This window comes from Myxocyprinus asiaticus, chromosome 32 (assembly GCF_019703515.2).
Source record: "Myxocyprinus asiaticus isolate MX2 ecotype Aquarium Trade chromosome 32, UBuf_Myxa_2, whole genome shotgun sequence".
NCBI lineage: Eukaryota > Metazoa > Chordata > Actinopteri > Cypriniformes > Catostomidae > Myxocyprinus > Myxocyprinus asiaticus.
The window spans coordinates 14,181,905-14,198,197 of NC_059375.1; the positions used below are offsets into that span (position 1 = coordinate 14,181,905).

General features: G+C 36.8%; 1 protein-coding gene across 1 annotated transcript in view; it reads left to right on the top strand.

The window, feature by feature from the left end:
• fam20a (FAM20A golgi associated secretory pathway pseudokinase) overlaps positions 1–15,604 on the top strand; it is a 29,034-nt gene extending 13,430 nt beyond the window's left edge. Inside the window, exons 5-11 of the mRNA XM_051666570.1 lie at positions 268–360; positions 2,436–2,551; positions 2,648–2,828; positions 3,416–3,525; positions 3,723–3,804; positions 3,885–3,944; positions 13,120–15,604. Coding sequence (XP_051522530.1) covers positions 268–360; positions 2,436–2,551; positions 2,648–2,828; positions 3,416–3,525; positions 3,723–3,804; positions 3,885–3,944; positions 13,120–13,387 — 910 coding nt within the window. The 3' untranslated portion in view covers positions 13,388–15,604. The remainder of the gene's footprint in view (positions 1–267; positions 361–2,435; positions 2,552–2,647; positions 2,829–3,415; positions 3,526–3,722; positions 3,805–3,884; positions 3,945–13,119) is intronic.
• Positions 15,605–16,293: the final 689 nt, after the last annotated feature.

Sequence of the window (16,293 nt, forward strand, 5' to 3'; positions counted from 1 at the left end):
GTTCCACACACAAATCTTTTGCATGACTTAGAATAGGGCATGTTTACAACATTTATGATAGCCCCAGTCCCCTTTCACTTTCATTATATGAAAAAGAACTTCCATAATACTCTTCAAAAATTCATCTTTTGTGTTCCATGGAAGACAAAAAGGCATATGGTTAAATTAAGGTATAATTTACACTTTGGGTGAACTATTCCTTTAAAGGAATGCCCATGTTATCAGGACATACAGTAACTAACAGAATTGGTCCCTTCTTGATTTCAGACAGGAGCGACATGAAGAGACACCAGAGAACTTCTTCTATTTTGTTGACTTTCAGAGACACAATGCTGAGATTGCAGCTTTCCATCTTGACAGGTGTGGTGATACAAACATTGATACTGTAGTCACCACAGTGAATGCTAACTAATAGACAGATGGAGTTGCAGCCTCAAGGGTATGAATTAATTATACTTTGAAGGATTCTGAAATGAGTAAACAGATGAAATCCCTCAGGCACCAGCCAGTAAACCCATTGCGATATTCTACTGTATATCTTTGTTTAGGCCTGTTGAGACAATGAAGCTCAGTGTGATTAGTCTCACCAAAGCATATTTGATCTATTGTGTCAGACTGTATGCTGATGAAACCATAGGGCAGACTGAAACAGACAACAATCAGGGTGTTTAGATTCAGACCACAAAAGGATTCACTACAGCAGATTGCAATTACTAAAAAACAACAATAACAACAACAACTCAGGTTTGACTTACCAGGTATGACTTATTTTATCAAATAGAATGTATACCTTGAATGCAAAAATCTTTTGGTTGGCCTACAGTAAAAATCACTTTAGCTACTTTTCAGCTGTTGTAAAAAGTGTTTATTCATCTTAATTTTCTTACTGCAAATGGGAGAATGATAGATTGTTTGTGACAAACTAATGTTTGCACCCCATTAATAGTGCATAAAGACATTTGAGACTTGGATGTTTTCTGCACATTATAACTTATCTAAACTCAATATATTGAATGAGCTTGTGAGCAGGTCACCTGTTCAACCAGTTAAATCAAAGAAAAATTATTAGTAAAAAATCTTAAAGCAATTTAAATAGAAATTCTCCAAGAATCCACTAAATATAAAATGAGATCCTAGTGGTAAGGAAAATTCCAATAAATTCAAATTTTTTTAGAACTCTATTTATTTATTTATTATGTCCATCAGATTTTCATTTGGATGATAGGATCTAGGCAAATTCTTATTTGATCCTTGGTTAATGATTGCCTCCAAAATATGACAGAATATTCATTAGCATTTCTTAAAGGGATAGTTCACCCAAAAATGATAATTCTCTCATCATTTAATCACCCTCAAGTCATACACATCTGGAATGGCATTCTTTCCTCTGCTGAACACAAATGAAGATTTTTAGAAGAATATCTCAACTCTGTAGCTCCATTGAATCCAAGTAAATAGTGGCCAGAACTTTGAAGGACATAAACGAAGCATAAAAGTAATCCATAAGACTCCAGTGGTTTAAGCCATGTGTTAAGAAGCAATATGATAAGTGTGGGTGAGAAACAGATCAATATTTAAGACCTTTTTACCATAAATCTCTATTTTCACTTTCACATTCTTCTTCTTTTGTTTTTGGTGGTTCACATTGTTTGTGTATATCTCCACCTACTGGTCAAGGAGGAGAATTTATAGTAAAAAGGATTTAAATATTGATCTGTTTCTCACCCACACTATCATAAAAAAAAATAATAATAATAAAAAAACATTTGCACTGTACATAACAGATTTGTATTTACACTGTACATAACAGATTGTATTAGATTTGCACTACCCATGTGTATGTGTGTATGTATGTATGTGTGTGTCTGTCTGTATATATGTGTATAATTATTCTTTATTTTTTATTTTTTATTATTATCTATGTCTTGCTGCTGTTTTTGTATTGTTTTTGTATTGTTGTACACTGGAAGCTCCTGTCACCAAGACAAATTCCTTGTATGTGTAAGCATACTAGGCAATAAAGCTCATTCTGATTCTGATATCGCTTCTGAAGATGTGGATTAAACCCCTGGAGTCTTATGGATTACTTTTATGCTTCCTTTATGTGCTTTTTGGACCTTTGAAGTTCTGGCCACCATTCATTTGCATTGTGTGGACCTACAGAGCAGAAATATTCTTCTAAAAGTCTTAGTTTCTGTTCCGTAGAAGAAAGAAAGTCTTAAACATCCAGGATGGCATGAGGGTGAGTAAATAAGACAATTTTCATTTTTGGGTGAACTATCACTTTAAGGATTTTTGGACTAAGGATTTACCAAAATTAATATGATTTTGAGCGGTTACTGCTACAGCCTTATTTGTCGACAAGAATAATTTTAATATTTAATGCTGACTGAGATTACAAGTCATGAAGGCACGACCTGTGTGTATGTGTCTAGAGTACTGGACTTTAGAAGAGTTCCTCCGGTGTCTGGGAGATTCGTCAATGTGACCGGTGAAATCTTGTACATAACTCACAATGATGACCTGCGCAATGTTTTCTTCACCTCTCCAGGTGGGAGCTATTAACTACTTATATTTTAATAAAAATATACATAATTATTGGTTTTGTTTTACCTCAATGTAAGTTGTTTTCTTTTTCTCTGACCAGCCAACAACACATGTTTCTTCGCTAAGTGTTTATATGTGTGCAAGTCGGAGTATGCAGTGTGTGGTCACCCTGATCTTCTAGAGGGATCAATGTCTGCCTATTTACCAGGCCTGAGCATTGCTCCCCGTATCTCCATCCCTAACCCCTGGATACGATCCTACAGTTTCACTGGGAGAGAGGAGTACGCTGTGACTTTCACATACACACAGTCTCACTACTACCAGACTTGCATAAAGGCTTGCTTGTAATGCTAACATGAAACAGTACATGCCACCCACTTTACTTACATTTATATTATGTTTTTCTGGGTGAAACTGGATATTCAATAGGAAATATTTTTGAGTGGGACTTGATTTTAATTAGTTGAAACTCAAGTGGCCTTGGTGACATCAGCTAAAAAGGAAAGTCATTTTCAGAGGCGGAGAAAGTTGTTACATTTTGATAGAAGATTAACACAACAAACAATTTTCTTTATTTGGATTAACATGCTCTGATCTGTAAAAAGGGTCAATTTAGATTTCATGATCATTTGAAAAACTAGATTCAGTTTAATCCTTATTTTAAAAAGGAAATAATAAAATCAAATTCAAGTTTTTCACATCAATTTGAGCTTTTTATGTCATGCAGAACATCCTCCAAGTTACCATCCAAACCATGGAAAGAAAAACATTTATGTCATGCTCAAAAAGGGTTTAAAAGTTCAGTCTAGTCATGTTCACATGAGTCTTACAGCTTGAAACAATTAACACTTTTTCTTGCTTTTTACAGGTGGGAGGTCAATCCATTATACTGTGAAACAATTAAAAAACTTTATCCCTACAGTTCTGGAAACAGACTGCTCAACATTATTGACATGGCAATATTTGACTTTCTCATAGGCATGTAAACACATTTTCACTTTCCATATAAGAAGCCAGACAGAATTAGGCAATAAAAACAAGAAAGAAATGCATTGGTAATGGGGTTTGCACCAAAATAAACATAACACTGACAATAAGGAAAACTTCAATGCCAAAGTTACATGAGCCAGTATCTTGACCACTGAGGGAAAATATCTGTTCCTTTCATGTTGTAGGAAACATGGACAGGCACCACTATGAAATTTTCACCAAGTTTGGGGATGATGGTTTCCTGCTACATTTAGACAACGCCAGAGGGTATGTGCTCATCTGTACTCAATCCTTTTTTGCTGTTCATTATTATAAAAACAGATTCTTCAGCTGTTTGTTTGCTGCAGATTTGGACGATATTCCCATGATGAGATTTCCATTCTAGCACCCTTGACCCAGTGTTGCATGTAAGGATATTTTCAAATTATTTTGTATTAAAAAATCTTGTTTACAGGTCATTTGCATTGTGACATGCTATGCTCTGTCTAAAACTGTTTAAAACAGCATTTTGGTAAATATTGCATAATTAATATGCATGCCGTTTTGTGACATATTAATTGAGAGACTTTCATTTGTCACACTTCAGGACCATTTAAATGAACGGTCACATTTTATATTAAGTGTCTTTAACTACTATGTTCTAACATTAAAATACATACAATACAATGTATTTATTGTGTAACTACATGCTGTTATAAAAAATGAGTAGGTTAAGGAGTAGAGTTAGGTTTAGGGTCAAGGGTAAGGGTTAGGGTTTAGGGTAAGGGTATTTTTAGGGTTAGGGTTAGGGGTAAGGTTAACAGTGTAACTACATATAAAATTAAATGCAGGTACTTTAAATGTAACTACAATGCAACAGCATGTATGTACACATAAGTACATTGTATCAAATGCTTAAGTACATAATAGTTAAAGACACCTAAAATAAAGTGGGTCCAAATTAACCAATAAAGGCAAAAAGGCAACCAGACATAGCACTTAAAATATACACTTTCTCTCATATATTCATATAAATATTAACCTGAAGTCTTGATTTAGCTCACAGTCATGTTATCTGTCATTTCAGTGTCATTTCCACATCTCAAATTCTGTACTGTGTCTAATAGAACTCAGTGGAAATGACGGTAATGGAAAGTAATTAAAAAAAAAAGAATGTTTATAAATTGTCTGACTCCTTTGTCTTGCTCAAGCTAGTTTCATAGATAACATTTTATGTATCCTAAATACACACAATACAATCATTTTTTCACAGTTTTTGCATAATTTGGGAAATTTGCAGCTTGATTGGAAATGAGGCCCAAAACAAATACTCTGGAAACAAGTGATATTTATTAGAATTTTCAGTTTTCTTCAAAAATCACTTGTCTCAAACTCTCAAGCATGCTCTTCACTGACACTTTCGTTGACTTGGTTAACAAATACACTAACTTTTAGAGGCAAAATTGTTTGGTGTGGTGGAAATGATGCTGTGGGACAGTCATAATAATAATTTTAAAAAAATGGTAGAAATCTTTTTCACACAATAAATATTGAAATAATTAATGTCTGTTTCACTTCTTGATTAGATTATTATAGTTTTAAATTGAATAATTTGTATTTTTTAATGTATTTGTATAATTTAATGTTGAAAGTCTGGGTCTGGGTCATGGTCAAAAAGGTATAGATATACAGTTGAAGTCAGAAGTTTACATACACTTTAGCCAAATACATTTAAACTCAGTTTTTAACAATTCCTGACATTTAATCGTAGAAAACATTCCCTGTCTTAGGTCAGTTAGGATCACAAATTTATTTTAAGAATGTGAAATATCGGGAGAGGTCACGAGACACCATGTGAGAAGCAGACGTGTGAGCGACTAGCTCTGCGCATTTTGTTCGTTTTAAAATTATTTTCATGTTATAATCCGGTGAGATTCGATACACCCAGTTACTCTGGAGACATTAAAAGACACTTACGTGCTCTAGCTGAAACCTCTGTCGGCCCTGTGAGCCTGGGACTCGAGTTGGAAAGCACGTCGGGAGAAGAAATTCAGCATCAACTGTCCAAAATCTCGGTGATGCTGACGAAGGTTGCTGCTGACTTGGAGGATCTCGCTGTAATACGTCGATCGATTACGGTGATGGAAACAAAGTTCTCTGAGTTGGTCACAAGAGTGATTATCTGGAGTCATCGGAAAGGGAATTATCCGCTAATCTTGGAATCCATTTTGGAAAAATTGGAAGATCTCAAAAATAGGAATCGAAGGAACAATATATGGACTGTTGGAATTCCTGAGCATGAAGAAGGTCAAGACATGGTGAAATTCCTGGATGAGCTCTTCCCAAATCTGCTCGACATAACAGGCCATAAGCTGGAAATTGAGCGAGCTCACAGAGTCCCGGCTCACAGATCTGCTGAGAGAGACAGGTCCCGATCAATTCTGGCCAAATTTCTGAGATCATCCAATAAAGATCTCGTGTTGCACCAGGCGAGGAGCAAAGGAAAGCTTTCTTGGAAGAATCACAATATTTTCTTGTTTCCGGACTTTGCAAATTCGACAAGAGAGAAACACGATCGGTTCAAGGAATGTAAGAAACTCTTAAATCAACGGAAGATCGCTTTTGCACTGATGTTTCCGGCCAAACTGAGGATAGACCAAAGATGGCTGCAAAATATTTTTATGCCCCAAAAAAGCACTGTCCTTTATAGAAACTATGAGTGAGTAAACCATTGCATGTTACTTATGTGAGTGGACTGACTCGCTGTTCAGTGACTCGACTGTCTAAGGAAGCTGGGCGCCATTTTGGTTTCTTTCTGCGTTGGCGCCGCCTAGCGGCTGGAGTTTGTTTTGTGGAATGACACCTCCTTCAAGAAACTTTTGCATTGACGGAAGATCGCTTTTACACTGAAGTTCCCGGCCAGATTGAGAATGGGCACTATAGATGACCACAAAATATCCACATGCCCACACAAAGGATGTCTTTTATAAAGCTGATGGACTGAGTAAGTCATGATGTATTTTTTTTTATGCAGCCTCTGAGTGAATTTGACTCTTGATCATCCGAGGAACCGGAATGCCTGTTTTGTTTCTTTTTGTGCTGGTTCCGCCTAGCGGCTGGAGGTTGTTTTGTGGAATAACACTGCTTCAGGACAGTTGTGGATGAATCTGTTCGTTGTTTGTGCTTATGCCTCCTGTTGGCTGGAGTTTGTTTTTGTGGAGTATATTCGCGGGACATTTACGTCATCTGCTGCACTCAAAACAGCCGGCTCACTGAACAATTGTAACACTTGTTTATCTGTCCGAGGAAACTGAATGGCTTTATATCAGGCTCTCGCATGCGTACATGGACCTTTTGAGTTTAGAGGGATTGACGCCGGTTTGTGCTGTCGTGCGCGGGGTTAATGCGCACATTTTTCTTTTTTCTGTTTGTTTTGTTCTGGGGAAAGTTCGGAGTTTGACTGTTGCATTGATGTTGAAATGTGGTCTTTGTAATCTTGTTTTTGACGCACAATTAATTTTTTCTATTATATCAAATGTCATATGTTAATATGAGTGGGTTATCTTTCTCCACATGGAATGTGAATGTGTTGGGGCACCCCATAAAAAGAATGAAGGTTATTTCTTTTCTTAAGTGTAAGAAATATGATATAGTGTTTCTTCAAGAAACACATCTTTCTCCACAGGAAGCTGAAAAATTTGGGAAGATATGGGGTGGACATGTTTTTTTTAGTGCTGGCTCAAGTAAAAGCAGGGGAGTCATTATATTGATAAGTAAACATCTACAATTCAAATGCCTCAAACAGATTAAAGATAAATCGGGAAGAGTCATTGTTGTTCTAGCAGAAATTCAGAGGCAAAGTCTGATTTTGGCTAATATTTACGCACCTAACACTGATGATCAGAGCTTTTTTATAGATCTTGAAGGGATGTTGCAAGCTGCTGGCACCCCTCATGATATAATATTGGGAGGTGACTTTAATCTTTTGATGGACTCAGTCCTTGATCATAGTGAAGCAAAAGTGTGTAAGCCCCCTAGAGCAACATTGACGCTTCACAGGATGTGTACAAATCTTGGTCTTGCAGATGCTTGGTGACTTTTGAACCCATCTGGTAGAGACTATACATTTTTTCATCAGTCCATAAAATTTATTCTAGCATAGAATATATATATCTAAGTCCCTCATTTCATCTGTTGTCGATTGCTCAATTGAAAACATTTTAGTCTCAGATCATGCCCTGGCGAGTTTAGAGGTGTTGCCACATATGGAGAAAAAGAAATCATACAGCTGGTGCTTTATTGTATCCCTTTTGCAAAATCCTGATTTCCAACAAATGCTAAAGACTGAAATCAATGTCTATATGGAGACCAACTGGTCCTCAGTATCCTCTGTGGGCGTGGCTTGGGAGGCACTTAAGGTGGTTCTTAGGGGCCGGATCATACAGTATGCCTCATTCATCAAAAAATCCAAAGCACAAGAAGTAGTGGAGTTGGAAGGGAATATTAAAAGTGCCGAGGCAGTGTTGAAGCGCCAAATATCGTCTAATGGTCTCAGAGAATTGACCCGTTTGAAATACAGATGTAATACTATTTTGTCGCGGAAAGTTGAGTTTTGGTTATTCAGGGAAAGACAGTCATATTTGAGTCAGGGGACAAAGCAGGAAAATTTTGGCTAGATATATAAAGCAGAGAGAGTCTTTTTCTACAATTCCCTCAGTGAAATCTGCTGGTGGTGAAATTTTTAACTTATTATATTAATAATGCCTTTAAAGAATTCTATCTTGATCTTTATAATTCCACGTCTTCATCTACTGATGAAGATATTAGAAATTTTGTGGAACCATTAGATCTCCCTAAATTGACGACTGAGCAAAAAAACTCTTGATTTTGAGATAACCTTGGAGGAGCTTGGCGAGGTAATTAAGGCCTTGCCTACAGGCAAGGCTCCGGGGCCAGATGGTTTTGCTGCTGAATTTTTTAGATCTTATGCTACAGAACTGGCTCCAATTTTGTTAGAAGTTTATACGGAATCATTAAAGAATGGAAAGCTTCCGCCAACCATGACACAAGCCTGGATCAGTCTGATTCTTAAAAAGGACAAAGATCCAAGTGAGTGTAAAAGTTACTGTCCAATTTCCCTGATCCAGCTAGATGTAAAAATTTTGGCTAAAATTTTGGCTAAACGATTCATCAATATCATGTGGCCAGTGGCGAATGATCAGACTCCGTTCACTGCCATTTCACTTGATGCCAAAAAGGCGTTTGATATGGTAGAATGGGATTATCTTTTTAAGATTTTGGAAATGTATCGGTTTGGGAGTATGTTTATTGGTTGGATCAAGTTACTTTATAGACACCCTGTAGCAGTGGTACAAACAAATGGATTAATTTCAGATTATTTTACTCTGGATAGGGGCACCCGTCAGGGTTGCCCTCTTTCCCCATTATCGTTCTGTCTTGCCCTGGAAACATTAGCAGCCGCAATAAGAAGGGACGATGATTTTCCAGGGGTGGTGGCGGGTGGCATGTCGCATAAGCTTCTGCTTTATGCAGATGATAATTTATTATTCGTCTCTGACCCTACTAAATCTTTGCCTTGCCTCCACAGAATTATTAATTCCTTTTCCAAATTCTCTGGATACAAAGTCAACTGATCTAAATCCGAAGCTTTGGCTCTGACAGCATACTGTCCAGTAATGGCCTTCCAGCCAGGCGCCTTCCAGTGGCCCAAACAGGGTATTAAGTATTTGGGTATTTTATTCCCAAAAAATGTGTCTGATTTAGTTAGAGTTAATTTGAACCCTTTAATAAAAAGTTTTTCCAGCAATGTAGACAGGTGGGCTTCATTACATTTATCGATGATTGGGAAGGTTAATGTTATTAAAATGAACCGTATTCCAAAATTTAACTACCTGCTACAGTCTCTCCCTGTAGATGTCCCCCTCTCTTATTTCAAGCAATTTGAGAGCATAGTGAAGTCTTTCATTTAGAGTGGTAAGTGCCCCAGTTTACATTTCAATAAGTTACATAGGCTGATTGACAAAAGTGGGCTAGGCCTACCCAAGATTTTGTTTTATTATTATGCATTCGGTCTCAGACATTTGGCTCATTGGTCACTTCCACCTGAAAGAGCCCCTCCCTGGTTCTGCATTGAACAAGAAGTTCTTGCCCCTATTTTTCCATTGCAAAGCCTTTCTATCAATCTAACCAGAGAAGTTAAATCACACCCCGTTGTTTCACATTTGCACTCAGTATGGACAAAAGTGTCCAGAGTGTTTAATTCAGATATTTATCTAAATGTTGCCTCGAGCCTATGGCTAAGCCCCAAACTATGCATTAATAAGTCCCTTTTTTGTTGGTCAGAGTGGATTGCGAGGGGGGTTAATACACTCTGTGATATTTATGAGAGTGGTGTGATGAGATCCTTTGAAAATTTGGTTCAATATTTTGGGATCCCCAGATCTCAGTTTTTTAGGTATCTTCAGCTACACCACTTGCTCTGTACTATTTTTTGGAATAGCATACACCCCCCTAAAACAGCAGATACTCTAGGAGAGGTGATTTCTGCTTTTGGAAAAAGCCATGAGGCATCAGTGTATTACTCCTTATTAATTCAGAGTCTGGGGGACTCAGAGTCTCAACCACTCTCAAGAGATTATGGGAGAAAGATTTAAACATGGAATTGGAGGAGGGAGAATGGGCTAGGATTTTAAAAAACATAAAAACTGCATCTAGAGATGCAAGGGTGTGCCTTATACAATTCAAGATTTTACAGCGGTTCTATTGGACCCCCTCTAAATTATATAGGCTTGGACTTAAAGACACCTGCTTGCAATGCCAATCAGAGGACGGAGATATAACCCATGTCTTTTGGGGGTGTGTTGAAATACAAAAGTTTTGTTAAAAGGTGCAAAGTCTGGTGTGTGATGTGTTAGGCATTCAGGTATCATTCTGCCCCAGACTCTGTATTTTGGGTGATGGGGCGGTCATTGACATTGAAATTAGACACATAAAGAGTTGGATCTTAACCAGTGTCATGATCGCCAGGCAGATCTTTTTGAGGGGCTGGAGGTTGGCTGGAGCTAGTCAATAGTTGGGGTTAAGTTTGATTCTATGTATATATGTTTTGTCTTATGAGGTACATATATGTGAATCAATAAAATTGTTAATCAAAAAAAAAAAGAATGTGAAATGTCAGAATAATAGTAGAGAGAATGATTTATTTCAGCTTTTATTTCTTTCATCACATTCCCAGTGGGTCAGAAGTTTATATACACTTTGTTAGTATTTGGTAGCATTGCTTTTAAATTGTTTAAATTGGGTCAAACATCTTGGGTAGCCTTCCACACGCTTCTCACAATAAGTTGCTGGAATTTTGGCCCATTCCTCCAGACAGAACTGGTGTAACTGAGTCAGGTTTGTAGGCCTCCTTGCTCGCACACGCTTTTTCAGTTCTGCCCACAAATTTTCTGTCAGATAGAGGTTAGGGCTTTGTGATGGCCACTCCAATACCTTGAGTTTGTTGTCCTTAAGCCATTTTGCCACAACTTTGGAGGTATGCTTGGGGTCATTGTCCATTTGAAGACCCATTTGTGACTGAGCTTTAACTTCATGGCTGATGTCTTGAGATATTGCTTCAATATATCCACATAATTTTGTTTCTTCATGATGCCATCTATTTTGTGAAGTGCACCAGTCCCTCCTGCAGCAAAGCACCCCCACAACATAATGCTGCCACCCAACATGCTTCATGGTTGGGATGGTGTTCTTCAGCTTGCAACCCTCACCCTTTTTCCTCCAAACATAACGATGGTCATTATGGCCAAAAAGTTAAGATTTTGTTTAATCAGACGAGAGGAAATTTCTCCAAAAAGTACAATATTTTTCCCCATGTGCACTTGCAAACTGTAGTCTGGCTTTTGTATGGTGGTTTTGGAGCAGTGGCTTCTTCCTTGCTGAGCAGCCTTTCAGGTTATGTCAATATAGGACTTGTTTTACTGTGGATATAGATACTTGTCTACCTGTTTCCTCCAGCATTTTCACAAGGTCTTTTGCTGTTGTTCTGGGATTGATTCGCACTTTTTGCACCAAACTACATTCATCTCTAGGAGACAGAATGCATCTCCTTCCTGAGCGGTATGATGGATGCGTGGTACCATGGTGTTTATACTTGCGTACTATTGTTTGTACAGATGAACGTGGTACATTCAGGCATTTGGAAATTGCTCCCAAGGATGAACCAAACTTGTGGAGGTCCACAATTTTTCTTTCTGAGGTCTTGGCTGATTTCTTTTGATTTTCCCATGATGTCAAGCAAAGAGGCACTGAGTTTGAAGGTAGGCCTTAAAATACATCCACAGGTACACCTCCAATTCAGTACACCTCCTAGCAGAAGCTAATTGGCTAATTGCCTAAAGGCTTGACATCATTTTCTGGAATTTTCCAAGTTTCTTAAAGGCACAGTTAACTTAGTGTATGTAAACTTCTGACCCACTGGAATTGGGATATAGTCAATTAAAAGTGAAACAATCTGTCTGTAAACAATTGTTGTAAAAATTACTCATGTCACGCACAAAGTAGATGTCCTAAACGACTTGCCAAAGCTATAGTTTGCTCATATTAAATCTGTGGAGTGGTTAAAAAATGAGTTTTAATGACTTCAACCTAAGTATATGTAAACCTCTGACTTCAACTGTACATAAAAAAGGCATTTGGAAAGTAACAAAAATTATTATGAAGGCATGGTAAAAGGTTTCTAAGGTAGTATTAAAGGGATAATTCACCCCAAAATGTATATATTAACTCACCCTCATGCCATCCCAGAAGTGTATGACTTTCTTTCTTTTTCTGAACACAAACAAAGATTTTTAGAAGAATATCTCAGCTCTGTAGGTTCATACAATGCAAGTGAATGGTGACCAATAACTTGAAGGTCCAAAAAGCACATAAAGGCAGCATAAAAGTTATCCATAAGACTCCAGTGGTTAAATTCATTTCCTCAGAAGCGATAGCATAGGTGTGGGTGAGAAACAGATCAATATTTAATATTTAAAAAAAATTTTTTTTTTTACTATAAATCTCTACATTGTTCTTTTGTTTTGGAGATGGAGAGGAGAGTTTATAGGAGAATTTATAGTTAAAATAGACTTAAATATTAATCTTTTTCTCAACCACACTTATCATATCGCTTCTGAAGATATGTATTTAACCACTGGAGTCACATGGATTACATTTATGCTGCCTTTATGTGATTTTTGGAGCTACAGAGCTGAAATATTCTTCTAAAAATCCTCATTTATGTTCAGCAGAAGAAAGAAAGTCATACACATCTGCGATGGCATGAGGGTGAGTAAATGATGAGAGAATTTTCATTTTAATGTGACCTTCATATAACAAAAAAAGAAGAAAAAAAAAAGTTTTAATTTGTTAGTTTTAATAAAAATCAACCCCTGGGGCATGAAATTGAAACACCTGTCAGCTACCCTTATTCTACAATATAACATTCCAGAACATCTTTATCATACTTTTTGTATACAAGTAAAACTGTGCAAAAATATGTTTTAAAATTTAACTTTATGTTATGGTGGTCTTAACCTCTTACAGAATCAAACACTCTACGCTGTTGAGACTGAAGCTTTTGGCAAGGTCTGAGTACCGCCTGAGTGATGTCATGAGGGAGTCCCTCTCTCGAGACCCTCTTACACCAGTTTTGACTGAGCCTCACCTGCAGGCCCTGGACCGCCGTCTGAAACAGGTGCTTTGGACAGTAGAAAGGTGTGTGAAGAAGCTGGGAGAAGCTCAGGTTTTGGTCACGGACTTTGTGGAATCCACAAGAGGAACTACTAGCCACCCAGGAGGAAATAACAGGTGACAGAGCGAGAAGGACTAGAGTGAGGATTCGAGGAGATAACTGGAATTGACAGTGTCCATGATTGTTTTTAAAGCAGCTGTAGTTCACTTTACTAACTTCCACCAAACTTAAGGTGCGGCAGAGACTGTATGGAATGAGATGGGTCACTGGTATACTAATGTACAGGAGAAATTCTAATGCTTAATATGCTGTCTTTAGGAATAGAAGTGCCGCCTTAAAGTTAATAGAGCCAATCAGTTTTCATTGAGAATGTGCTGGCACATTAAATAAATAATTCACCCAAAAATGAAAAATTCTCTCATCATTTACTCAAGCTATCAAAGATGTGTGTGACTTTATTTGTTCTGCAGAATGAAAATTTTTAGAAGAATATTTCATCTCTGTAGGTCCATACAATGCAAGTGAATGGTGGCCAAAAGCACCAAAAATCACATAAAGGAAGCATAAATGTAATCCATAAGACTCCATAAGCGATATGATAATTTTGAGTGACAAACAGATCAATATTTAAGTTCTTTTTTTACTATAAATCTTCACTTTCACTTTCAGAATGTGAGAGAAAGTGAAAGTGGAGATCTATAGTGAAAAAAAAAGATTGAAATATTGATCTGTTTCTCACCCAAAGTGATCACATCGCTTCAGAAGACATATTTAACCACTGGAGTTTTACGGATTGCTTTTATGCTGCCTTTATGTGATATTTGGAGCTTCAAAGTTCTGGCCAGCATTCACCTGAACTGTATGGGCCTACAGAGCTGAAATATTCTTCTAAAAATCTTTGTTTGTGTTCAGCAGAAGAAAGAAAGTCACACATCTGGGATGGCATGAGGGTGAGTAAATGATGAGAGAATTTTCATTTTTGGGTGAACTACCTTTTAAAGCCTAGGTCTGACACAGAGACAGTTGTGATTTCTCAGGACACCTATTTCAGTGATATCTGTCAGATATTACAGACATTTTCTGTATTCTATTCCATTAAAAATCTCTTACGGCACCTTTGAGTAGTTGCAATGAGCTTGTGCCTTTGATTTTTTTTAGGATTAGATTGTGAATTGATGGGCCGATCATAGCCAAACAGACTGCAGTCAGTTGGAAAAGCTGCCAGTCGAATTAAAAACCTTGAGCCAGACAGATGATGCATTGGCTGGAGACTGATAAGATCTTAAGATCACCTCACATCAGCGAACACACCATTTATGCTTATACTTTAAATGCACAGTGAAAAGCATTTCCTCTGATTATCTGTTCCTTTTTTGTAAGTACATCTTTGTACAAACAACTTTAAGTGGTGACTGAGCCTTTATGATGCTCTAGCACACAAATGGATACATGAACACAGAGGTAGAGAGAGAGAGACACTGTGGCAATCTCTACAGGATCAAAAAAGATACTATGGCTCATTTTCCAGACAGATCGCAAGCGTATAATCCTTGGCTGTCTCATCTGGGCATACTTAAAAGGCTGTCAAGTGAAATCTTAGACAATGAACAAAACCAAATCATTTGAAGCGTATAAATGCAATGTAAAGCTTTGTTGCAACTGGTGGTTCACCACACTTTTCAATATTGTGCTGTAGGTTGGAGCAAGCTTCAACACATCTCCATTACTGTCTGTCTCAGCAAGCATAAATAGCTTAAGGTCTGTGGAAAAAAATAAAATCAAATGCAAATCAAATGCTTAAATTATTCCTTTCTGTAGTCAAGTGAAACAGAAGCCTGGCTTTAGTCAGACCTCACACGGAATTTGGAATTGATATTTGTGCATAATCCCCCCCCACCCCGGTTATAGCTATTCGTCACATCATTCTCACAATGCCTCATTTAAATTGCCAGAATATTTGCATATTCTCTACTTCAGTACAGTTCATGACTGTCAATTTACAGAAGGCACCATACAAACATAATGAGAAAATGCTAAATCTTTCAGTGTATGGAAGACAGTGGCATATAGCAATATAGATTTTAAAGTAGAAAATTAGAGGTAACATTTCCTGATTTGATTTACAAGCCCTCAATTCAATTTGATTCTATTCTGATTCATTTGGGTGTATTTCATTTATAATGTCCATTTTACTAACATATAAAAGAAATTCTCTCTCAGCTAATGCTGTAAATTATACAAGGAACTTTCTAACTTGGTGGATTATGAAAATATACAATTTAAGAATTAACAGCATGCCCAAACTAAGCAGTTCAATTTATAATTATTTAAAGGAATATTTCGGGTTCAATACAAGTTAAGATCAATCGACAGCATTTGTGGCATAATATTGATTACCACAAAATGAATTTTGACTTGCCCCTCCTTTTCTTTAAAAAAAAAAAAAAAAAAGCAAAAATGGAGGTTACAGTGAGGTACTTACAATGGAAGTGAATGGGGCCAATTTTTGTGAAGCTTATAATTTTATAAAAGCACTTACTTTAATTTTTCTGTTAAAACTTTTTATTTATTTTTTTATTTATTTGAGCTATAAAGTTGTTTAAAGTGTAATTTTTATAGTTGTTGTAGGGTTTGTTGATATTACATTGTCATGTAAAATTGGCTATAACTTTACACAGAAAAGGTTTGTAAGTGATTTTATCACACTAAAATCATGTTTACACACATATCCTTTTTGTCTTGTGGTTATACTTTTGAAAAAGTGAGTATTTTAACATAAAGAAATTGGCCCCATTCACTTCCATTGTAAGTTTCTCACTGTAACCTCAATTTTTGCTTTTTTTAAAAAGGAGGAATGAATCAAAATTAATTTTTGTGGTAATCAACATTATGCTACAAATGCTGTCGATTGAGCTTAACTTGTACTGAACCTGGAATATTCCTTTAACATATATAATAATCAACACAAGCAAAAATGAAGTAAACTTTAATGTAGGGCTGTCTTTGATTAAAATTTTCTCTAATTA